The 25,767-nt window shown below is 48.7% G+C and overlaps 1 protein-coding gene across 3 annotated transcripts in view; it reads left to right on the forward strand.

Moving 5' to 3' along the window:
* Flnb (filamin B) overlaps nt 1–20,098 on the forward strand; it is a 134,003-nt gene extending 113,905 nt beyond the window's left edge. For all 3 annotated transcript variants that reach the window (XM_021203093.2, XM_021203094.2, XM_021203095.2), the window contains 8 exons: nt 2,481–2,747; nt 3,334–3,471; nt 4,543–4,658; nt 7,406–7,538; nt 10,613–10,789; nt 14,524–14,742; nt 16,947–17,150; nt 18,844–20,098. In XM_021203093.2, the coding sequence (XP_021058752.1) occupies nt 2,481–2,747; nt 3,334–3,471; nt 4,543–4,658; nt 7,406–7,538; nt 10,613–10,789; nt 14,524–14,742; nt 16,947–17,150; nt 18,844–19,031 (1,442 nt within the window). In that variant the 3' untranslated portion in view covers nt 19,032–20,098. The remainder of the gene's footprint in view (nt 1–2,480; nt 2,748–3,333; nt 3,472–4,542; nt 4,659–7,405; nt 7,539–10,612; nt 10,790–14,523; nt 14,743–16,946; nt 17,151–18,843) is intronic.
* Nucleotides 20,099–25,767: the final 5,669 nt, after the last annotated feature.

Below are 25,767 nucleotides of genomic sequence, written 5' to 3' on the forward strand. Positions count from 1 at the left end.
GAACTCACTTGGTAGACCAGGCTGGCCTCGAACTCAGAAATCCGCCTGCCTCTGCCTCCCGAGTGCTGGGATTAAAGGCCTGCGCCACCAGGCCCGGCCACCTCTTACCATTTTCTTCCAAATGAAAACAATCTTGTTGCATTGCCGAGGGGAAACAGATTTGCTTTTAGGTTTACTCTTTTCCAGTGAAAATACTGTTAGTGAGAGCATGGCCTGCTGATACCAGCAGCAAGCAGCCTTTTGGTTTCTCTCTCTCTCTCTCTCTCTCTCTCTCTCTCTCTCTCTCTCTCTTTTGTTTGTTTTGTTTTGTTTTGTTTTGTTTGTTTTTCGAGACAAGGTTTCTCTGTGTAGCCCTGGCTTTCCTGGAACTCAGTCTGTAGTGCAGGCTGGCCTCAAACTCAGAAATCTGCCTGCCTCTGCCTCCCCAAGTGCTGGGATTAAAGGCTAGGCCACCACTGCCCAGCCGTCTCTCTTATCTTTAATAGAAGGACTAGAGCTGCTGCAAAGCTGGGTGGCTTTGTTGAGCAGCTTCAGGACAAATCATTTTTCGTAGAGGCTTCAAGCACTGTGAGCAGGCTCACAGCCTGTCTGAAAAATGGCTGGGAGTCTGTGCACAGAGAGTCACTGTGTCAGTGAAAGCTAAAAGACTCCTCTGCCCGCACATTGGCAAACTCGACAGAGAAGGCGTAAGGGGTGAGTCAGCTATGTTGGTACAGTCTTTGCCACGCAAGCGTGAGGCCTTGAGTTCCGTCTCCAGAACTTCTGTTTGACAGAAAGAAAAGTCGGGTGTGATGGCCTGCATGTAATCCCAGCACTGGGGAGGCAGAGACAAGATCCTAGGCCTTCCTGTCCTGCCAGTCACTGGTAGTCAGGCCAGTGAGAGACACTCTTAAAAACCGAGGTGGATGGCTTCTAAGGAATGGGACCTGAGGCTGTCCTCTGGCCTACACGTATGCACCCACTCACACACACGAAAGCAAATACGGATGCAAAAGATGCACATATGTGATCTTAAGAGGGAGGGGCTCTTTCCCAACCCTGCACATTCTGTTTACCCCCCTTAGCTGGAGTCAACTACGTCACCATGGTTGCCAAGTGTGACTGTAGTTAACATCTGATTACTATAGTAAGATCACTTTTTAAAAGCTGTTCACTTGATGTGACGGTACAAAGTTCATGTGATTCAAGGTGGACGAAGATGGCTGACCAGAGAATTTGGACTTGGCCACGCTTTGGTAAACCTTCCTCCAGAACTAGATTGGCTCCTGTTGCTCCCCATCACCCACCAACTGGAGGCGCTCTGTCGTTCTTTCTCCTGGGAAGATGTGGCATCTCCGTTTTAGTCTTATTTCTAGGATTAACTTGTGATGTGGACTTCGCTTTGCTTTCTCCTTCTTGTTTTGCAATTATCTTTCCTCTCTCTGCCCACTCTTACCTGAGGAACTGGAGTATCTGTGCGTGTGGACATTTGTCCCATCTGAGGCCTCTTCTGGCTCTTGGTCATTCTTTTCAGTTACTTGATACCAGAGGAGTCTGCAAGAACCACTCTCCCTCATGACCACCAGACCCCCTCTCATCTGTTAGAATGAGGAGGAGACCTTATCAGTTCCTGGGACCTGGGCCTCTTGGGTTATCTTAGTCACACAGGTAGCATCTTAACAGCTAGTATACTTCCCTCCTCCAGGCTCTTCAGGCTGTGAGTCAAACTGGAATAGCATGAGTAGACCCTCTTCTGGGTTGCAGATGGCTGACTTGTATGCTGGACATTGCTTTTCTGAGAGTGTGGCCCTTTGACCGTTGCTGAGAGCTTTGCTCATGCATGGTTCCTCCTTTGCCATTGAAATGGCACGTGTTCACTTTTGTATCTTAATTGGCTTGTGTTCACTTTTATATCTTAACGCCTTTGACCTTGTTGCCTGAAAGAAGAGGCAGAGCTTGACAATAAGAGACGAAAGCTCTTGGGGCCAGTGATATGGCTCAGTGTCTAAGGGTCCTGCTGCTAAGCCTGATAACACAGGCTTGATTCCTAGGGCCCACGTGTTGACTGGCGAGAATTCCTTCAAGCTGTCTTCTGACCTCCACATGCATGCTGTCGCACACTTGCTTATAGAGGACACACATACATACATACGTACGTACGTACGTACATAAGCTAATATAAATGTAAGAGAGATACAGGTAGAAACAGGTGGGTTTCATTACAAGCTGCAGCTGCCAGCATAGGCCTTGGTGTGATGCTGCTGCCATGTATAGATAACTAGGCTCCAACCAGGAAAGCTGTTGACATAGCTCGGTGGGAAAGGACGTGTCAGTGCCCCCTTCATGCTGGTCACAGGAAGGCAGGCCTCTAGCCCCACAGGGAGTCCAAGCACCTCCCACCCCTGGGCTGTACCTGCCACACCCTTCTCTGCTTGTCCTGTGTGCCCTGCATGACCTCAAGCCTTTGCCCTAACTTTCTTCTCCCAACCTTTTACCCTTAGAGATCAACAGCAGTGACATGTCTGCCCATGTCACCAGCCCCTCTGGCCATGTCACGGAGGCAGAGATTGTGCCTGTGGGAAAGAACTCTCACTGTGTCAGATTTGTGCCCCAGGAGATGGGCGTTCACACTGTCAGCGTAAAGTACCGCGGACAGCACGTAACAGGAAGCCCGTTCCAGTTCACCGTGGGGCCCCTTGGCGAAGGGGGTGCCCACAAGGTACGGGCAGGAGGCCCTGGCCTGGAGAGGGGAGAAGCAGGCATCCCAGGTAAGAATTTGGGCCAAGTTTTAACTGGACACAAGTAAGGGTACACTGTACCCATTGCACTAAAGAGACAACTTCCAGTGGGTGGCTGTAAGGGACATTCCTTATTCAAAGCTTTTAAAGTTAAGCAACATTGGGAGTCACTCACACAAGCCAACAGGCTTTTCAACAGGTTTTGCTAATCTAACATTAGTGTGCATTAAGTCTCCTAAAAAGAGAACAGTAACTGTTTCCAGTGCATTCTTGAACCCGTGTTCTGTGCAGCTCCTTAGAACGCTGCAAAACCGATTTGAGGGCTCCCCTCCTGTGGTGGCTGCAGTGTGTAGGGAGAAGTGTGGGGGAAATCTAAGTGCACTCATCCTTTTCTGGTTTGGTTTTGGGTGTGTTCCTGGTGCCGGAATCCACATGAACTTCATGATCATTGGCGGTGCTTCAGAAACCACAATGATGGCCCCTTCGCCTGGGTTCTGCTTGGGGCTAGGGCAAAAGGAAAGTGCTGGCAAGGGCCGGACCTACGCTGCTGGCTTGAGCCGGAAGAGGGGCTGGGGCTCTGGGCTGTCTCACTAACCAGGTGTTTCTTTGCTCTCAGCTGAGTTCAGCATCTGGACCCGGGAAGCAGGTGCTGGCGGCCTCTCCATTGCTGTTGAGGGCCCTAGTAAGGCCGAGATCACATTCGATGACCATAAAAATGGGTCATGCGGTGTGTCTTATATTGCCCAAGAGCCTGGTATGTACTCAGGGGGTGACTGAGGGTGTTCTCCTTGTTTAGAGATAGTTTAGTTGCCAGGATCAGAAACTTACCAGCTTAGGTCAGGTACACAGGCATTTGCATGTGAGGGCACAAGAGAGAGCCTTGGGCTTCAAGAGATGAGGATCCCTGTTCTCACCATGTCTTGTCTTTTGCTGATGGCCTCTGCTTGCTTTCTTTCAAATGCTGCATTCTGTCCACGGACCCTCCAGATACCCCCTGCAAGTGACCGCTCTCAGCACCTGAGAATCGAGAGCAGAGATTTGTCACCTTTTGTGTCCCTGAGACCCTTTGGACATCTGATAAAACCTGTCCTCACCATATGTTTTTGGCATATACAATATAAAGGACATCAAATCATAAAAGTAATCAATTTTACTAAATACATTTGTAAATGCAGATATAGTGTATGTCCCATGACACCTGGGAGGCCGATTGCTAAGAGTGTGAACCAGACAGTGTGAACTCCAGGCTGACCTGGGCTGCAAAGTGAACACTGTCTTAAATAAAACTCTATTAAAGTATAGTTATCAAATACATAGCAGTAAAGTATATATGGCTTTATTAGTATATTAAATTATGATAAAGTTTGACAAAAGTGCATTGATGGCCTTAATTTCAAAGTACTGATGAGTGTACAAGATGATGTCAAGATGGCTACAGTGCTTAAAATGGAATAAATCCCTTGATGTATAATGTGTAATATTGGCAATACAAGGCACAGATGCTTCTCACTGTGATGGCTAGTTGATATTTCTAATCCTTTTACTTAGAGATTAGTAAACATATAGATGCAACTGCTTTTCCTATTCAAGCCCCTGGGTCTCTTGGATTCTATACACAGATGGCTCTGTGGATCCAGGTCAAGAATCTCTCTCTGTCCTTACCTAACTAATAAAATCTTACCATCTGGGTGTCAGTCAGTCAGCTGTGACCTTAAACTAAGCACTGCTGGTCTCTGAAGACACTCGAGCCCAGCTTAAACCCAGGGCCACTATGGAAATACCTTTCTGAACTCTCTGAAATGGTGGGGCTTTCCTATCCCAACAGGTAACTACGAGGTGTCTATCAAGTTCAACGATGAGCACATCCCAGACAGCCCTTACCTGGTGCCCGTCATCGCGCCCTCAGACGACGCTCGCTGCCTCACTGTTCTGAGCCTTCAGGTGAGGCACAAGGAAGCATCCATCTCCTTGGCCACTGGCCAACCAGTGAGACTCCTGGACTCCTGAGACCACATTAATCCTGTCCTGGGTACCACGTCCTGTTGAGAGTTGGCACCCAGGTGTTGCCATTCATGGGGTAGCAGTCATATGGCAGGGTCACCTCCTTATGTCCTCAGGAGTCAATTTGAGCAAGCTCAAACAGACTTGATAAACACTATATCTTACCAGTGAGGGACAAGTTTGCTTTTTGAGGGAGCAGGGCAGATTTCAGAACAGAGCAGACAATCCTGACAGTCTAGTGACTTGTATCTATAGTGATTGTTGGCTTTCTTTCCCTAAAGCTAACAGCTTTTTTGTGTGTGTAATTAGGGTGATTTGTTTATGATATGTGTACAGGGGACTATCCTGAGAACTTATCAGTGTCACTTCGGTAAATTTTTGCAACACCCTAATGGGCAGCTTCTCTTGACTTAATTTTAAAGATGGTCCAGAGTGATTCTAGCCAGGAACCATCTAGTATGAGTTGACAAGAGTGAGGGCTTCGTCCCCAAAAAACCTGCTCCCCTGAGATTGTGCACTTGGCTTTAGCATCACCACAGGTGCACGTGCACGCACACACTTACATTAGCATCAGAGCCACACTGAGAGCCACTAGGGAGGCATCAGCTTGGGACACTGAACGTGTTTGAGTTAGAAGAAGCAAATAGGTTATACAGTAATGCCCAAATACCCAAAACCAGTGTCCAGTTAATGTGGTTTCTGAGTAGCCTTTAGCTATTCCAGTTCTTAAAAGTACTTGGATTAGAATCCAATCTGGCATTTGGAATGGATGAGGTAGCAAGTAGCTGCACACTTGATTTATTTCCATTGAGATTCCATCTTCTGCGGAGACAATGGACTGCTGCTAGTTAGAGACCCAGACCTTAGCACACCAGAATCCCAGACTGATTGGTGAGTCTCAGTGGGAGAGCCCAGAGGTCCTAACTGGTCGCCGTGGTATAGATGTTTTTCTTGTGTTTCATTTAAAGGCTTCTTAACAGGAGTTTGTTTTGTGGCCAACTTAACTAAAGCCTATAGAGGGAGATAAAGGCAGCATTTGTTGAGGGCAGAGAGCTGCCGTCCTGCATCTCGGAAGATCTCTTTTCAGATCTTCAGAAGCTTTTCTCTCCCTCTCGAGGCCTTAGCGGCAACATACTCGGGTAACAGAAGTGACTGTTCCTCTCCAGCACTTCTGTTGAGTCCTCCTGTCACGGTTTGCTCCTAAGTATTTCTGTAAGTATGAACTCCTCCGCACGGAGGGATATGTAAATTATTTATCAGAGCCTCAGCGGAGACCTGAACAACATCTGGTACTGGGTAGACGTGAGAGCGGGTTTTGTTTTATCTGGCTTTTGAGGCTTCGTAGAAAAAGTGAGAGTTGGCTGGCATTTCGTGGGGGAGGGGATGAAGGGGGGGGGTTTCCTGGAAATTAAAGAGTCCTTAAGTTTATATTATGGCCTCCCTCCCAGGCTGTAACCTCCAGGCAGCAGAGTTCATAGAACATTCTGCATTCCCCTAATCTTCACGGTGTGGTTTAATAGTCAATAGCCATATGTGGCTGCCCAATTAAGATGCTGCTAGAGAAACCGAATTTTTGTTACGAAATTTAAAGTGCTTTAAATTGGTTGGTTTCCATCTGTAGCTCTGGGCTAACCCAGGGAACACAGTGTCGTTAGGACTTGCTGTGGAGATGCTGTCCTTGCACCAGTGCCTAGCCTTCCCTAGGCATTTCTGGAACCTTTGTCAAAATCTGCATTTTAATCACATTCCTGCATAGCTCCTTTGCATACAGCCCTGCTGCATCTGAGGAATGGCAGTCCCCACAAGTTTAAGCCAAAACTGGGGCATGTTAAAACCTTACTTTCCTGGATAGTGTGGGCCATTCATAATCATAACAGTTGCTTAGTTCTGAGAACCTAGTGCCTAAGAATGTGCACTTTCTAAGACACGCTGCGAGTGAGACGGAGCAAAGGAAGACAAAGGCCACACTTCTAAATACGTATTCATACTTAACAATGCGCTGACATTTTTGGAGCATCATTTCATGTGTTCTTCATAACCGGTCTCTCAGATAGGGTCAGGTAGTTTGTCCATTTTGCAAACAAGGAAATTTGAGATTCAGATTTAACAACGTTGTTTTACTACTTGAAAAAAGTAATTAAGCAAAGTTCAACCTTTGCATGCGTGGCTCTGCATTTTATCAAAAAGTGCTACCTATTCCTGAACTTAATTTAAAAAGCATTAACAACAAAAGCAATGACATAAAATTCAGCTCATGTCATGAACTGCACCCAGACTCCTCCTAAAAAGGAATTTGATGATGATGATGGTGGTGGTGGTGGTGGTGGTGGTGGTGGTGGTGGTGGTGGTGGTGATGATGTGGCAGCGGCAGTTTAGCTGGGACAGCCAGGGGTTTCGGCCTGTGCAGATCTTGTTTAGGGTATTCTCTTGTCTGGAGTATCTCAAGTCTCCCATCCCCAAAGCAGCTCCCCGATCCTGAATGTTTGAACATTAGGGTGCAGTGTGTGTTTCTGTTTACTGGTAGAAATGTGGAAGCAAAGGCTGCCCCGTTTTGCTATCAGGTATTCAGATGGAAATATTCAAGCCTGTTCTGTGAGAATTTCCTCCCAGAGCCTCCCTGGGGTCAACGTGTGCCGTTGAGCAGGAACACAGGCTGCCATAACCTGTCTGATTTATTGAATTCTCAGGAATCAGGATTAAAAGTTAACCAGCCAGCATCCTTTGCTATAAGGTTGAATGGTGCAAAAGGGAAGATTGATGCAAAGGTACATAGCCCCTCAGGAGCCGTGGAGGAGTGCCACGTGTCTGAACTGGAACCAGGTAAGCAGGCAGACTGCCAGCGGGGTCTCAACGCCAGTGCTCCTGGCGGTGCTCCACAGCTGTGCCTGAGAGAGAGCACACTGCCTGAGCGTCAAGTTCTTTCGCTACTGCCAGACATCATTTCTAAAATAGGGTAGACACATTTGCCAGGGACACAGAGGCTCTTTTTGTGACAGCAGCACCCCTCTCTCCTAGTTTCTCTAAACAAGATCTGCTTTATTTTCTGTGACTTTTTTATCAGATTCCTTTTACATGACATTAATCACAACTTTTATTTTAATAAAACCTTACAGCTTTATTATATTGTTGACTTTATGACATGAGGAAGGATATTTTAATTTTACCTTCCTCCAAGAGAATCTAAGACTTTAGGGCTTAATACCTCAGATTTATGGGACTCCGGTGTCAATCAACTTGGAAGAGGCCGTTCTGTCAATGAGCGTTTATTATATGTTAGGGGTTTGGCAGGAAGCTAAAGCTAGTGAATATACAGTTCTGCCCCTCAAAACACTACTCGAGTTGGTGCACGTCTTTAATCTAGCATTTGAGAAACTGAAGCAGGAGGACTTCAAGTTCAAGGCCAACCTGGGCTATTCTGTCTCAAAAACAAAACAACAACAATAAAAACAAACAAACAATTAAAAAAAATCAACTGACTAAACTAGTCTGAAGAAGGCTTCGAATTAGAGACAGCCCTCAGTGATGCCCTAAGAAAACTAAGAAGCAGGTGGTGGCATGGGAGAGTGGCTGAGGCACTTTGTGCTTTGGCAAGGTCCGGAGACCTTTCTGTGTGGTCTTTGATGACACCTGCTGCGGTCGGGCGTTTGCTGTGTGCTCACCTATGTCCACTGAGGGTGGAAGTCTAGAGTAGCAATTATTAATCTATGGGTCGTGACCCTTGCGGGATTCAAATGCCCCTTTCGTAGAGCTTGCCTATGGAAAACCCAACTATTTACATTATGATTCATAACAGTAACAAAATTACCATTATAAAGTAGCAACAAAAATAATTTTATGGTAGGAGGGGGTGTCACCACAGCATGAGGAACTATACTAAAAGATTGCAGTATTAGGAAGGTTGAAAGCCACTGGTCTATGCATGCATCAACAGCTATGTATGTTTCTGTCATTGGACAGAAAAGACAAATGGAAGATGGGTGCCTTGACGGCATCTTGGCTAACCTTAGGCCATACCATAGAGAATGAGGTAGAGCATCTGACTGGCAGAGTGGTGCACTGCTGCCCTTGAGAAAGCAGAATCAAAACAGTAGCCCCAAAGGTGTAGAGCTTTAGCACTTGGTAACCTGTTGGCCTTAGGGTTGAGAGTGAATTCTGAAAGGCAACATGTTAGGGTTAGGAAAGATGGTTCTGTCAGTAAAGTGCAAACACAAGGACCTGAGTTTGATCTAGCCAGGCACCTAACTGTGGTCCCAGTGGGTATGGGGAGGGACCAGAGGCTTGCCAGCTAGCCAGTCAGTCTAAACACATCAGTGAGCTCCAGATTCAGTGAGAGAAACTACCTCAAAAAATGAGATGGAGAGTCACTGAAGAAGATACCCAGTGTCAGCCTCTGGCCTCCAGACTACACACGTGCAAGCACACGCATGCACAAGCCTGTACCTGGGTGGATGGGGAGGAAGGTGCCCGTGCAATTGAGGATATCTGCCCAGAGGCTACACAAGGGTTGAGCAGGGTCTCTTTCTTAATTGGAGTGTCTCCCACATAGCCAGGTGGGGGTGTTTCTTAGCTCTCCATGCGTCATGTGAAGTTTGTCCTTGGTGCAGGCAGCCTCTGAAGTCCCAAATCATTCCTGGCATGTCATACTTGGGGTGTGACTGGTTGCAATCATAGACTACCAGCTCAAGTGAACACGTAGTAATGAGGTCCAGGAACTCGTATAAGTGCCTAGTTTGTGGTGTACGGTAGAGTTTAATAATGGTTTGATTCAGTCACAGGTGGGAACTCTCCAAGGCCCCAAAGGCTTTTTGTTGCTTTGCCCAGCTTTGCTTTATTTCTGAGGCAGACGCTCTCTGTGTAGCTGAGGCTGACCTGGAGTTCATACAGTCCAGGTAACTTCCTACTCAAGACCTTCCTGCCTCAGGCTTACAAGTGAGTGTGTCCCATCACGTGACATCGGGCACATTGCACCCTTACCCTTTCTTCATTTCAAGGCTTCTTGCCTTCTTGGTATCAAGATGGCTACAGGACCACCTGCTGCTTCATTTTTCAGAGGTCTTGAAAGGCAAGAAATCTATACGTCTCCTAGCAAGCCTCTGTTCCCGTCCCAGTGAGCTGGGACGCATGCCCATTCCTGAGTCACTTACTGTGGCTAAAGAAAGAAATTTACCTTGGGGAAAGAATTTTCCTCATCCTGTAAAGAGACTGAATCTGGACATTGGGGTGGGGTTCACTTCCCCTGAAACATTTTGCCTTTAAGGGAGGGGGTGGGCACCCAACTGGGAAACACTAGGGGAAGTGCCGTGCCTAAAGATAAGAGTAGCTGGCTACTACTGTCCAGAACATTCCCATGGGGAGAGTACCAGAGAAACAAAAGAGGGCCTGGGTCCTCAAGGAGCCAGGGACTCACTGGTGCAGAGGCCAGCCACGTGGAAGGCCATGCAAGGCCAGTCTAGGCAGGCATCTGTTGACAGATGACCTTGACACATGTTGTGACCCAAAACAGAAAAGGTTGGCTGTTTCACTTGCTGATAGTTGCTCGCCTTGGGCCTAATTACAGAGTCCTAATGCCAGTTGGAGCTGTATTTTTCCCTTCAAGTGGACAAATAGAGAAAATGTGGTGAGAAGTGAACTTTTTCATAAAGCGTGGATTGTGAGGCAGGAGCATGAGTCTACAACAGAACTGGAGAGCCAGAGTGGTTCCCAAAGGGCTGATTAGGGAGACACAAGTAAGGCCAGCCGGCCTTAAAATCTGTGTGTTAGCTGCCAGGCTCCCAGCAGAATGCTCTCTTTAAATGATTCAGCGCTGGCCAGCTCAGGTTGCTGGCAGTGCTGTGTCCCCGCTCACACCAGGCTGCTGAGCGTCCACGTTTACCTGGTACATCTTCTCCTTCTAGATAAGTACGCCGTTCGCTTCATCCCCCATGAGAATGGCATCCACACGATCGATGTCAAGTTTAACGGGAGCCACGTGGTCGGGAGCCCTTTCAAAGTGCGTGTTGGAGAGCCCGGCCAAGCAGGGAATCCTGCTCTAGTGTCAGCCTACGGGGCGGGGCTTGAGACGGGCACCACAGGTAAGAAAGGCCGCTTCCCTTGTTATCTGAGCAGCTCTCTCTCTCTGGGAGAGCTGGGGTAGACATCTTTAGCCCCTGGAGGCCTTCTGTGCTTGGTCCTTGGGAGAATGCAGACATGCAGGCTTTGGAGGAATTGGAAACCGTTGTTTGAATCGGGATAAATCCAGACTGAGGCTGTATTGTTTGTTATACCTTGGGACAGTTCGTTTGTAGTCCAGATGTCTTTCCCCAGCAAGTTCCGCAGCCCGACAAGCAGGATGGTGATAGCATCATTAATGCCATTCATTTTGAGGACTCTTCTTTGGACAGTTTGTGGTGCAGCTCCTAGGCCCAAAGGTGGCCTGCCCCCACCCTCCCAAACCTGTTCATGGCCCATCCATCCCCTTGAGTTTTCTGCTCACTGCCAGTGAGGGGAAGGCGCTGAAAGGGTGTGGACGCTCTCAAACTTTATGGACATGTTCTGCCTTCTGCAGGGGTGAGCACTGCTAGTCAGTCACCCAGTCATGGAGGCTTTCCCACCTGCTGCCTGTCCCTGGGTTGGTGTGGTGCAGAGCGGCCATGTCGACCAAATGGTTAAATCCTTGATAGACAAATCGCTAGTTCAGCTTTAATTTGGTGGAAGTGAGCTCACTGAATGGGCAACTCACCTTTTCACTGGGCATCTGAAAGATATTTCTTTTTTTTTTTTTTTTTTTGGTTTTGGTTTTGGTTTTTTCGAGACAGGGTTTCTCTTTGTAGCCCTGGCTGTCCTGGAACTCACTCTGTAGACCAGGCTGGCCTCGAACTCAGAAATCCGCCTGCCTCTGCCTCCCGAGTGCTGGGATTAAAGGTGTGCGCCACCACGCCCAGCCTGAAAGATATTTCTGTGTGATCCTTTTTACTTGTTGGTTGGCCTTCATAACGAAAAGCCATGTATGTGGTCAGCTTGAGGTAGGCCTCAGCTCTGCCCATCACGTCAGCATTAGGAATAATAAGGACTCTGTCCCTGTAAGCATCTGTAGAGGAAGTCCACGGTGTAGATTCAATGGGACGCCACTTCTTCTAGTTGCTGTTACTTACTTGGGGCTTGTTGGGAAGATCTTTGGTCTTCCTGCCCCTTGCCATGCTAGGGACAGAACAGATTGTCTTTCCTGGGCACCAGGACATGGTTTGCTGTACTTAGAGCAAACCCAGCCCTGAAGTGAGAACCTCCTAAGTGGTAAGAGAGCCCTGCCCAAGTTAGGAGTGGCCAGTTGACTGGCACGCTGCCAGGAAGTCTGGCCAAAGCAGTGCCCTCCATAAAACCACCCCCTCTGTGGCGTGGGTCCTGCCAGATGCCCTTGGCACACCCTGCCTGACTCCCTGCTTTCACTCTGAGCCGGTGCTTTGCCCTTGGATGAGATCTACCTTCCACTTTAGGAGAGCAAGACAAAATGGTCCAGTGGTCCAGCGCTCTCTGGGAGTTCATAGGACTTGAGGGCCATCTCCAGGTCTGTGATCTTAAAGTTTAAGAGCCCTGAACTCCTGACCCTAGAAGCTCAGACGGTGCCCCAGTGGGCTTTTCTGAGGTGTCCTAAACCAGAGCTCCTTCCCTCCAGATGCCTAGCGGTTTCCAGGCATCCACACAGGCGAGGGGCCCTCCTGGCAGGAGAACAGTAGCAGACCTTGGCCCGGCCCCACAGCAGCCTCAGCCTGCCCACTGTGGCCAGGAGCCATCTGATCCCCTGTTGCCTGCTTCGGCCCAACCTTTCTCTGTTTCCTCTTGGTATTTCTCACCCTTCTAGAGCTCAGATGTCAGGCTGTACTCTAACCTTGTGGCTAAGGATCCGGTCCCAGCCAGAGAAAGCCTGGAACTCACCCACTTGGACCCTCCGTACATATTGCGCTGTTCACAGAGAGGGCATCTTGTTTGCCTGGGCTGCCTGACCTTAGGCTTTCCACAGATGTCCGTCCACACTGTTGCAGCATGAGGAATGCTTTCAGAAAAGGATCTGCATGGCTCCATGCCCTGTGTTCTTGGCCAGGCTTGTATATCTGAGCTCTCAGGCCTTACCATGGGCAATGTAGAGAATTTAGGCCAGGAGTCTGTGTTCCAGATACAAGCCTGGAGTTAGACCACAGAGTTTAGGGCTCTTTGGAGAAGCCCTAAGGTTCTGCATGCAGGTGGAGGAAGAGAAGGCCACCACCACACACATCACATATTGGTTATAACCAGTCGATGGTGATATATGTCTGCTTATTGAGCCAATCCCTTGGCAATAAGATGGACAGATATCTTATCTAAGTCATACTTCTGCTGAGTAAAGTGATGTGGGGTGGGTACCAGATCTTGATTTTTAATTCCTAATTTCCCCTTGTCCGCATCATCCCTGCCTTTTCAGGCTCTGGGTTGACTAAAAGGTGCAGAGCTCCTGTCTAGGACGGCCAAGTTTTGCCATTGTTCTCACCATCTTACAGTCGCTTCCTGAACATACCACCCCTTGGTGGCTCGCGGGCCCGCTTACCCATGTGGCCCCAGCCTCCAGCTGCTGGAGGCTGGGGGAGGGGCTTCTCAGAAGCAGTGTCAAGGTGGGAAAGTTGAGAGACTTTGGGACAGCAGCCTCAGGAGTTTCCAGAAACAGCTGGCTCATGTTTGGAGGTCACACCATAACAGCTCCTTTGTCTTATTGATAAGCAGAACAATAATTCTTTCTCTGGCCCAGGAACTGTAGTTAAACCAAAATATTTCCCAGCTGGGCTAGCGTCTGCAGCTCTGGCAGAGGTACTGTGTGCCCCCAGAAGATGTTACACTAGGGTGCCCCCTAGAGGGCTTCTAGTGGACAGGAGCTGGTATGTGACACCCCAGCGGCTCCCACTGACTACCTAGTACCCCTCTGGACTACAGGCTATAGGCACAGGGGATTAAGGGTGTTGGGGGGCCCAGGGTAGGTCAGTAGTTGATATTCTCTTTGCCTTCCTTTTTGTCCCAGGGCAATGTGGCAGTGAGGTCGGGTGTCTCAAGGCTGCAAGTAGGGTGTATGTGACAGTTGTCCTTCGTGTATGCCAGTCTTCCTCCCCACCCTCCCATGTGCCTTTCCAGACCACCATATAGTAGCTTCTTGAGCCTAGACACACTTGTGCACCTGTGGCTTGAATGTAGCACACCACTTTATGGTAGTACGCCCCAAGTTACACGTGGCCTGAACGCTATGTAGAGTAGAAAACTCTGTGACAGCAGTTGTGCTTACAGAGTGGCATAGGGTCTGGTGCAGTGCTCAGTCAGCACAGTCGTGTTCAGTTGCTTCTCTTGTTGCTGTATTCGTGGCCAAATGGGTGGACTGACAGCTCACAGACCAGCCTCAGGATGTAGCATGGCGTCTAGATGAGAAGGGGAGGAGAGACTGGATTTCCTCAGCCTCTTCCACCAGAGGAGCAGTGAGTGGTCAGAGAGAGTGCCACGCCTCCCTTAGAGGCTCTGTTGCCTGGGGCAGCACTTGAGACTCACAGTGACAGCTCACCCTCAGCCACATTCCCAGAGACAATAGCATCTCTCAGGCACTCAGTGGGTGAAATGTCAGCCACCCTCCGAACCTTGCCTGACAAGGGAGCTGCACCCCCACACCCTGTGCTGCTTCTCTGTGCTGGGAACTCAGATGTAGAGCCAGTTGGTTCCCGTGCTACCACAGCAAGCACTTAATGTGGGCAAAAGTGTGTCTCACCACTGTGCCACTCCCAAGAACCATCCATATGTATATGTCACACTTCCTCTCTCCCAGGTATCCAGTCAGAATTCTTCATCAACACCACTCAGGCAGGCCCGGGAACCTTATCTGTCACCATTGAAGGACCATCCAAGGTCAAAATGGATTGCCAGGAAATCCCAGAGGGGTACAAAGTCATGTACACTCCCATGGCTCCTGGAAATTACCTGATTGGTGTCAAATATGGCGGGCCCAACCACATCGCGAGGAGTCCATTCAAGGCCAAGGTGACAGGTAATGAGGAGCCTCTTTTGTTTTTTCTCTTCTGCCCCGCAGAGCCAGTCTTGTAAAATTACCAATAGTAGCAAGCGCAGATGACTTTTAGATCTAATCTTGACCGTAGAGAGGTTGCACGTGGGCAGCACCCATGCTGTGAGCACTGAGGCAGGACCGCCTTCCCTCCAACATGACGAGCCTGGAACATATTACATTATAGAGAAATACAACTCTGGGGAGCAGTGTTCACAAGAGCCGTGATGCACTCATAGAGTCTCCACGGGCTTCAAGTTCTACTAGGATTTAATAGAACTATAAATTCTGCATTGTCTCAGAGGGTCAGGGACAGTTGATTTCAAGGGCTCTAAATACATACAGATTCTGTGATAATGTGTGGGCTTTTGTATTGACTGGTACAGAACTTACTAAAGAGGATAAATTAAATGATAACCTGGGATGGTAAATACATAAATAAGAGAGTAGATACATAGCTTTTTTTTTTTGTACCATCTTCTCTTGTTTTCATTGTTTTTTGAAGAGAAGCATAGCAGATTTCTTACATTTATTCACACAGTACAGACATGACAACCCTATGCTGTATTACCCAGGGGCTCTGCAGAGGGAAACAATAGCTCTGTTCTTCAGGACACAGCATAAAGAAATTTAACTTTTTATGACAAATCAAAAACGGTAGTCTTGCCCAGCAGTGGTGGCGCACGCCTTTAATCCCAGCACTTGGGAGGCAGAGACAGGCAGATTTCTGAGTTCAAGGCCAGTCTGGTCTACAGAGTGAGTTTCAGGACAGCCAGGGCTACACAGAGAAACCCTGTCTCCAAAAACCAAAATGCAAAACCAAACCAAAACAAAACAAAAAACAAAAACCGGTAGTCTTCCTAAGAAGACTCTTAAATTTAAGACGCAAAAGCCGGTGTGTGGGTCTAGAGAGATGATTCCGTGTTTGAGAGCACGGGCAGCTGATGATGCCTGCAACTCTAGTTTCAGAGAATCTAGCACTGTTCCCTGACCTCAGTAGGAACTTGCATGCACATGACACTCAAGTTCACACAGGTACATACACACTAAATCAATACATTTAAAAAAAAAAAAAAATAAGTGTGTCTGAATCCAGTGTGTTCCAGCCTTGGAAGGCTAATTGGTTAGAGTAAGGGAGGGAAGAAGTTAGCAAAGAGTGCTGGGTGGCGTTCTGTCTCTATCAGAGAAGAAGTATTTACAGATTGGAATAACATATACTGGCTTAACTCAGGCCTCATTTCTAATCCTCACTTTCTGAATTTAAAATATATATATATATATATCTTATAAAGCCTACCCTCTTAAAAAATACTGAAATACCAAACAATAAAGCTCACCATACATACATACAAACATACATGCATATATACGTACATTCCGTGCTAAGTCCCTTCTGTGCCACGTGATTCTCTGTTACCTAAGTAATGTGGACTCACTGTAGAAAAATTATAAAACTCGGATAGGAAAATCATCCTCTCTCATGCTTAGAGTCCATTGCGGATCTCCCAGCCATTATATGCGTTATATAAAGCGTTCCATAGAAACCACAACAATAAGGAGATATGGATTCTACTGGGTCTTAATCCTATGGAGGGATTCCTAGGCCTTATCAGCCATGGCTTACCCTGATCCATTTGCCGAGAAAACCAGATTTTAGTTGTGTGAGACCCTAAGGAAGAATAGGACTTAGGACATAGCTTGGGGTGTATACTTACGGTCTACCTACCACACAACACTGAGGCGGGCGGAGTGCAAGCTTGAGGCCTGTCCGAGCTACACAGTGAGACCCTCTCTTTTTAAAAGTAACAGTGCAAGGACTGCAAGCCAGGCCTAGTACTGCACTCCTGGAACCCTAGTTCACTGGAAGACCAGGCTTCCAAGACAAGCTTTGGTGAAATGAGGCCCTGTCAAAAAGAAAAAAAGCAAGCAAAAGTAACCAAAAACCCAATGATGGTCATGGATCATGGCAGTTTGATTACCTGGCCATGCACAGCGGTCTGGATTTGAAACCTGCCACAGATGTATATGCAAATCTAAAATACGGATGGAGGGGTTTTTGTATCTAGGTATTGGAGCTTTTCTGGATCCTTTATAAAGGGGTATATTTGCCTCCGGGCTTACAGGACCACGCTCCACACAAAACACCCATTGGCCTAGCCATTCACACCTCCCTCTTTCCCATGTTCTAGGCCAACGTCTGGTCAGCCCGGGCTCAGCCAACGAGACCTCATCCATCTTGGTGGAGTCAGTAACCAGATCCTCAACGGAAACGTGCTATAGCGCCATCCCCAAGTCGTCCTCTGATGCCAGCAAAGTAACCTCCAAGGGGGCAGGGCTGTCAAAGGCCTTTGTAGGCCAGAAGAGTTCTTTCCTGGTGGACTGCAGCAAAGCTGGTAGGCAGCATGGGTCTGCTGGGAAGGGTTAGCATCCGGCTGGTATAGACGAGACACTCTCCTATTTCAGTGTCCTTCACTGTAGGATCGTCTGCAGAGTCCACCCCTCCCCAACTTAGAAATAATCATGTTTCTTCCTCTGTCCTTCTGCTCTTAATATCACATGAGCAAAGTGAACTGATTGCCTAACCCACTTCTCTGATACCAGTTGCTTTAACCATAATTTTTTGTTTGTTTGTTTTTTGTTTTTCAAGACAGGGTTTCTCTGTGTAGCCCTGGCTGTCCTGGAACTCACTCTGTAGACCAGGCTGGCCTCGAACTCTGAAATCCGCCTGCCTCTGCCTCTGCCTCTCGAGTGCTGGGATTAAAGGCGTGCGCCACCATGCCCAGCTTATCCATAGTTTAAAATTGACTTAGGCTGGAGAGACACCTCAGCCGATCAGAACACTGGCTACCCTTCTAGAGGACCTGAAGGGACTCTGGCCAGCTAGAACACTGTGGCTGTGGCTCTGTCAGCCTTGCCCTTCTCCACCATTTCCTATGCCTTGCTGAAAACCAGATTACATTCCTTAAGCTAGCCCCCAAGGTCTGGTCCCTTATTTAGCCCCTTCCTCCTCCTAGAGCTGACTACCTAGCTATCAAAAGCTGCCTTGGCTCACCTAATTAACATGCCCAATTAAAGTTAAACACCTCATCCTAACATGGGGTTTCCCATTTTACCTTTATGAACAGATTTTCCTATGCACATGTCTGTCTCCTATCTATCCAGGAGCAGTCCTCTGTCTGCCCGAACAAGTAACCCCTCCTCCTTCTCCTTCGTTCCCTTCCTCTTCTCCCTCTTCCTCTGTTTCCAGCGTTTGTCTCTTATTCCCTGCACTCTGTCCCTCTGGACGAGTACATCTCCTTTTGCTGAGAATTTGGTCTTGGGGGTCCTGAATCAATACTTTCCTTTCAGGACCTCTGTTCAATTTCTAGCACGCCCGCGGCGGCTCACCCTGTCTGTAACTCCAGTTCTAGGTCTTCTGATGCCCTCACACACATGTACATTATTTCCTTAGGTTTCAGTGCTGAGTTGCCTGCCTCTGGTGCCCAGCACACCTGGACTGGAAGTCGGTTGCTCCTTCATGGGTTGCTTAATGGGATCACCTAGAAGTGATCTTTTCCCAAGTGAGAATCAGTGTACTTTCCCTAAGGCTCTCTCAAAAATAAGAAGACCCTAACAGCTGGCAGTTCTGTAGTTCTGGGTGCTAAGGGTTTGACTCGGTCACTTCTGTGGCATACAGAAGCTTGAAGAGGCAGCTAGTGAAGCTAGCTGTGGTGGTGCACATGGGTGGATCTCTCAGCTTGAGACCAGCCTGGTCTACAGAGCCAGTAGTTCAAAGATAGCCAGGGCTACACAGAGAATCTGTGTCTTGCAAAAAAAAAAAAGAGGCAGCTAGTGGCCTTCCTGGTTTGCAGTTTAGGTAGCGTGGAAGAACTTTTCTTGTCTGAGGTCACCAAAGCAGAGGGTGTGAGAACTGGCATGTGAACCCAAATCAGGCTGTCTCTGCTGATCATGGTCACGCTTCGCCACCAGGGAAAGGACTCTGGTGCCACCATCCCAGCTCGGCCAGTTATCCCTCATCTCCCTCCCTTTGTCACATCTCTGCTTGTCCTGATTCATCTGATCAGTAACAACCTTCTCCTCCTACAGGGTCCAACATGCTGTTGATTGGGGTCCACGGGCCCACCACCCCCTGTGAAGAGGTCTCCATGAAGCATGTGGGCAAGCAACAGTACAATGTCACATACGTCGTCAAGGAGAGGGGAGATTACATCCTGGCTGTGAAGTGGGGGGAAGAGCACATCCCCGGGAGCCCCTTTCATGTCACCGTGCCTTAAAACAGCATATAGCCGATGCTGGAGGTGTCCCTTCCAGTTGCTTTTGTTGCTAGTTTGTAATTCATTTTTTACAATGTCCACAGCCTGCTGGTGGGCCAGAGTCCCCATCCCAAAACTTGCCGCTCACTCCAAGTGCCTTTGGTGCCCTAGACTTGACTTGAGGACATGTGGAACATCTTCACAAAGCAAGCTGGGGCCAAAAAAGTGCAGAACACTCTGCCCAAATCAAGACTCTTGCGTTCAAAAGTCATTGAAGACAGAACAAGAACATCAACAGGACTGACTGGCTTTCCTAAGTTTCTGGTCTACTCAAGCGTTAACCAAACAAGAATGTCATTGCAGAGGGGGTTCCTGCACCCCTCTTGCCAAAGAACATTGCAACCCACTTTCCTCAAGACTAGACAAGTAAGAAAGTCTGACCCAGATTACACTCCATGTCTGGGCTTCATCTTGAGGTCCTGATCACTGACTTCATCCTAAAGCCAGCTCTGGAGCAGAAGGCATGCAGAACACTCCATACCCCAGTTTTGGAATTCTGCACCTGCCTGCTTATTAACAGCCTTGAAGACATGTGCTCATGGCCAAATGCAGAGCCTCTGCCAGCTGCCCCCAAGAGTCCATGGCATCTGCTAAATGGCAGAAGCCATTGATAAATTATTTCAGGACCTCCTCCTTGCAAAAGCTGGAAGGGATGGGTACCCCTCTTATGACCCATGAGAGGCCTTCATGACCAAGACACTAGCACATGCACCCATCTGAGGTCTCTAAAGGCTTTGGTATAAGCATTGTCAGACTGTCAGATGGCTGGAGCAAGTGTTAAATACACACAAACACACAGTGGGGTGTGGTGGTTCTCATGGATGTGGCAGGGGTGGAGTAGGTGTCCCGCACCAAGGCACAGCAGCTGGAGAGGTGTGGGTGCTAAAAGCCACCTGTTAGGACCTGGAGCAGCTGAAGCTAGATGTGAAGGGAGTATAGGTGGAATAGACACGGAGACCAAACTGGAATCAAATGCCGACTGGAAAGTGTATCTTATAACTTATTAAATAAAATGTTTGCTCCATCAATGCTCCCTGTCATTCTTGGAGTCTTCAGAACCAGTGGTGTGGGCCTTTGATCAACCCCCACCCACCATATCTTTGAGTGCAGATGTTATTTGACAATGGGCCAGTCCTTTTCTTGCAAGCAAAGGGTTGTCCTTTTCTGAGAAGCCAGGGCCAGCCTCAGGCAAGGGACTCGAGAGAACATGTGGGCCTTGATGCCATCATGACTTCTTGAGAATCCTAGATAAGGAGCCCAGGTAGAGGCTATGGCTTTTAAGCAGGCCTCTTGCCTGATACCATCAGGAATCTGTGTTCTGGGACATGTTCTCAGATAGGATCTGTCACATACCCCTGCACCCTTCGACCCAGTACTGAGTGCCTCCACCTGCCCTCCCCGGGAGAAACGATTGCTGATGTTAACCCTCCAGCTATGACTCCTTACAGTGGTCGGTTGACGGTTTACATATGACAGAGCAAACATGGGTACAGTTTCCACCAGGCATACAGACCCAGACCTCATATGGGGATAGATTTGGGCATGTACCTTCTGACTAAGAATGGGTGTTCTTACACATCACACTGCAGGCAAGCGGCTCGGAGGAGAGGGGTTACCAGAGTCCTACAACAGCCGGCAGTACCCATGGAGACAGAAAGGCCCTGAAGCCTCCAGTCTGGGAGGAGTGCGGGAATCAGAGGTTCAGGCAGGGAATCTGGATCATTTCTAGTGATGGTACCACGTATATGTATGTGACAGGGTCTCTTGTATCCCAGGCTAGCCTGGAACTCTCCCTGTAGCCAACGGGGACCTTTTAAAGTGTAGCCTGTGCTGAGATCAAGCCCTGGACTCTGTACGTTGTAGGCAAGCAGTCTCCAACTACATCCCCTGCTCTGCTTTCTCTATTGTATTCTGGTTTTGTTTTTTCCCTTACCTGGCTAAATATTACAATGATAATCTGTTTACCTCTGAGCTTGGAGGGAGGTAAGGCGGATGCACCCTTTCTTCTCTGTACCTTGAAAACCTCACTTAGACTCCTGGCCTCTTGTAGGGCTGTGGTCTCCCTGAAGAGTCCTCACATAGCATGTCTGGCTCGATGCTGGCTTTGCCAGAGAAGCCCAGGGATGCCACCATTCATCTATCCCCTCCAGCCCAGTTAGGTTTGCTGGAGGAGGCAGCGTTTGTACACTAAACATTGACTTTGGTGTAAGGTCTCCTAGCATCTAAACACTGACTCCTCACTGGCCGAGTCTGGCTGGTGTGGTGGGGGGGGGGGGAGGTTCCCATGAATTCCCACTGGTATTTTTAGGAACAGTTCTTTGCTTGTTACTTTCTACGGACACCCTCTGTCAGGGATGGGCCTCACACAAGGGTGTGTGTCAGCTGGCTGGTGATTGGCACCCAGTAGGTGATGATAGTTTTAGCTTTGAGGTGCAGCCCCCNCCCCGCCCCCACCCCACCCCACCCCACCCCCACCCCCGCAATTGCTGTCTGTGACATCAGGGCCTATGGGGTGGAGACCTGTTGCTCTCAGTGCCTAGAACCAGAGGGCAGCTCTTATCTGCACCTGGGCTTGGCTACCATGGAAACAGGCTATTATTTGTGTCAATACCCTGAAAACTTTGAAACTTGTGGGCCTAATGCCAGGTCCTTCCTGACTTTGCCTGCTTGGCTTTCCTGTGCCCTGGCTGAAGCTAATGAGTCCAGGATGTCATTATTCAGTGGCCAAAAGAAAGTGTAGCCACCCTGGGCATCCTCTCTACCTCCCAACTGCCCTCTGCAGCCCACGGAGGGCTTGCTAGGAGACTACAAGGAGCAAATATACTAACCAACTCACTCACTCACACTAGCCCTTGGCAACTTGTTCTAGGATTTCAAGGGGCCTTAAAAGCCACATTTTGATGTATTTGTTCTATAACTCAGTACGTAGGGTAGTGGGAACACACACCTTTGATCCCAGCGCACAGGAGGCAGAGGCATTCGGATCTCAAGTTTGAGGCCAGCAGCTCGAGTCTACAGAGCTAGTTCTAGGACAGCCAAAGCTACTCAGAGCAGCAGAATGAAAAACATCGAAAGGATTAAGGGGAAATGAGTGTTTTAGTCTTGCTCCTTAGGTTTGTTTTTTTACAGCTTGCAAACCCAACACTGGGGAAGTGGAGTATTCCGGTTTGGGGTTGGTTGGTTTTGTTTTTATAAATTAGTGAGCCGATCTAATACAAGTAATCTACCCCACAGCCGTGGTCCCAGCCCCACCCCTGAAATCTGTACCTAAGTGGGAGAATGAATGAGTTGAGAATATAATACAGCCCTGTGGTAAAACACCTGAGTTTCATCACCAGCACCCATGGGAAAAGATTGGGCATATGAAAGCATCTAGGCAGCCTAACTTAATTACAAGTTCCAAACCACGGGAGAGACCTAGGTCAAAAACCAAAGTGGGCGTCACCTAATAAAATTCACTATTTTTTTTTTCTTGTAAGTGTCAAAAGTAGAGGCTCTAAACAAGCTGGATTCAGTTTCTTTTTCCTTTGGCCTTTTCCTAAAGATTTGGCCAAGTGCATGGTGGGAGGGACCCTTGCAAACAAAAGATCTTTCTCTGCTTTGTCTGGGCCCCCAAGGCTGTGGGGACCAGCTCATGTATGTGGAATTTCAGGACCCACCCCTCACACCCTTTTTCTCTTCCTCAGCAATTCTCAAAGGCAGCCGGGAGGGAGGCCGGAATCAAAAGCCTGACTTGTGGCACGTATCCTAGGGTGCTTTGAGCTTTGGACTTGTTTATCTCCCTCCCCAGGACAAAGAATCTACTGGCCTTTTATTGCCAGTGCTTCCCTCTGTCTGGCCACCTACCCACCCTTCCACACCACCAGGATGTGTAGGCTCGCCCAGTCACCACTGAGGCGGGGCACATTCTTTGGGTCCAGCTAAACCTGGGCAGGGTGTTCTCGGAGAGGGAAGTTTAGCAAAGATTCTGTCTCTGGGCCCCACTGTCTGAATAGCAGAATGGCCCAGTGTGTGAGGATTCAGCGAGCAGTGTGTCTAAGCTGCAGCAACTTCAGGTCTAAATTTCAGTCTCAGCCCTGGGGCTTGCCCCTCAGGCAGTGACTCCGTGCTCTCATCTGTAAAATGGGGAGATAGTAGGGGCCTTACATTCTCAGCTAAGACCCCTTTTCGTTCATCCCATTTATCCCCCACAGGCCTGAGCAAACCAGAGCTTCCAGGATGCCTGGATGTTGGGGTGTGTTGGCTCCCTCTGTGGGAGATGATTCTGTAATGGTTCTAAGCACAGGCTGGGAGGTTCATGCCCTACCCCTGACTTCCCCCAAGCTGCCCACACCTTACAGAACACATGCCTCCGTTTTTCCAGCAACGGTAGGACCTAGGAGATTCAGCGGGGCTATGGGGCCAGAGCCTGTTGGGAACTGGATCTGGGCAGCAGGAGTGGAAACCTGTGAAGCACTTGACTTGCAGTAATTAGGATGTAACAGGTTCAAGTTTAACAATCCCAGCCCTGCAGCTACCCAGCTGACGATTCAAGGAATGGTCTCTGGGCCTCAGTGCCCACATCTGCAAAATGGGGAAATACGCTGGAACTACTGATCAGTGCTCTGCCAGGCAGAGCCAGGAAACTCTTATTCCTGTTGGGCACGGGACTTCTGGGGTAACTCCTGGCACACAGTAGGACAACCAAGGTTTGCAGCCTGACTCACGAGTCGAGAAGTTACTTGGGGCCTGCCCTGAGCGGTCCATAGGAAATACGGTAGGCCCAGGCTTTCGTGCTTGGTTTGCGTTTAAATCTAAGTCTCCAAATCTCCTCCAGCCTTCTTCCTCCCTCAGAGACGGCTTAGGAAGGTTTTACAGCTTTGAGCTTGCTCACCTTTCAGATGAGGGTCCCAGGCTGCCCACTGTTCCCCAACTCTGCTTGGTTAGTGTATGTTTCTAGTTGTAATCTGAGTCCAAGAGCGCCCCCACCAGGAAGGCTCCCCTGTCTCGCTGCCAACCTGATAATCTTGCTGTAACTACCTCCTGGACCTTACAGGCTGGAATCATAAAAGCTGTCCCTCCCCATCTCCCGACATTGTGTATCTTCCTCAGTACCTGACTTGCAGTCTGGAGCACACACATGTTGGTTGGATGAATGAATAAGTGCATACAAAGCAAAGGATGGAAAGACAAAGGGCCCTGGAGCATCACGGATGGCCTCCTTGGTGGCCCTTTCCAGGACAGGCAGAAGCTGTGAGAGCCTATGGTGGGGTTGAGCCTTCCCCTGCCTGCCTGTGTCCGCTCTCTGCTTGTACATTCACCAGGAGTTTTGTGTCCATCGGTTGGATAGAGGTTTTGGAGTTGTCATGGTTTGAAACTGAGATGCCTGCCACAGACTCATGTCCTGGGGACTAGGTTGCTATGCAAAGGACTTTAGTGGAGTGATTGCTGAGGGCTCTGACCTCAGGAGTGGATAAGCCCTTGATGGGTTTGTACGGTGGCATTACTGAGAGCTGGACAGACATGGGAGGCAGCCTGGCTGGAAGAAGCCTGTTTCTGGGTTGTGCTGTCGGATGGCTCTCACCCTGGCCCTTCTGTTCTCCCCCCTCTCTCTCTGGCCACCACAAGCTGATGAGCTCACATCTACCTGTTTTGGCCACCACACTGTTCTTTCTGCCCAAGCATAGGGCGGGGCCAAGCGACTGTGAACCAGACCAAACTGAGCCACAACAAATTGGTTTTGGCCTTTTTAATTTTTTTTCTTATGTCTTTTGGCCATAGCACCAGAAGTCTGACAGATACAGGATCCTGCTGCAGCACAAATACTTAATGTCACTGGGCCCCCTCATTGTTCACATCTGAAAAAAAATTCTGGTCAGAATGGGAATGTGCTGAAGCAGTAAAGGACCCAGCCTGGGGTCTATGGGAGACAGGTGTGACCCTCCACATACCAGCAGTGACTTGGTGCTAACAGCATGTTCCTATACTTTCATTTCTATACCTGGAAAGGAAGCCAGGAGCCAGGAGCTAGCTTGAGGCCGCAGAGCAGAGCAGAGCACTTAGCTCCTAAAAGGAACATGTTAAATCCCAGCTGACACTGACAGAGGTGGCTCTATAAACCAGACTCTGCACCAATACTTTCCACAGTGTGAAACATCATTCTCCAAATGCTAATGCTTATTCCCACAACTGCCCTGTGTCCAGACAAGTCACTACTAGCAGGTGACAGGGTTGAGCCTCTAGGGAGTGAGGCCACAGAGTTATCATGACAAGCTCTGTAGCTACATGCCCAAGACTCTTGACAGTGGACACTGGACCTTCTGTGGGTCCATGTGGGTGCCTGGTATATAGCAGTTTTCTTCAGGATTCGTTGTGTGGAAGAGGGACAGTGGCTCCTGTATTCCCTGGGAATACTCAGCATATGGCCCCTGGAAAAGAGTAGGACACACATACACACACACACACACACACACACACACACACACACACACACACACACACACACACACACACACACACACACACACACACACACACACACTTGTTACCCTGGGAAGGTCAGGGCCAGACTCTGCTCTCTTTCTTTAAATGTATCATTTACATATGTGTGTATATGTGTGTACATGTGTGCTTGTGTATGTGTGCGTCTGGGTGCTGTGACGTGTGAGTACAGTCACAACTAGAGAGGTCAGAGGACAGTTTTTGAGAGTCAGTACTC

This window comes from Mus pahari, chromosome 8 (assembly GCF_900095145.1).
Source record: "Mus pahari chromosome 8, PAHARI_EIJ_v1.1, whole genome shotgun sequence".
Classification (NCBI taxonomy): domain Eukaryota; kingdom Metazoa; phylum Chordata; class Mammalia; order Rodentia; family Muridae; genus Mus; species Mus pahari.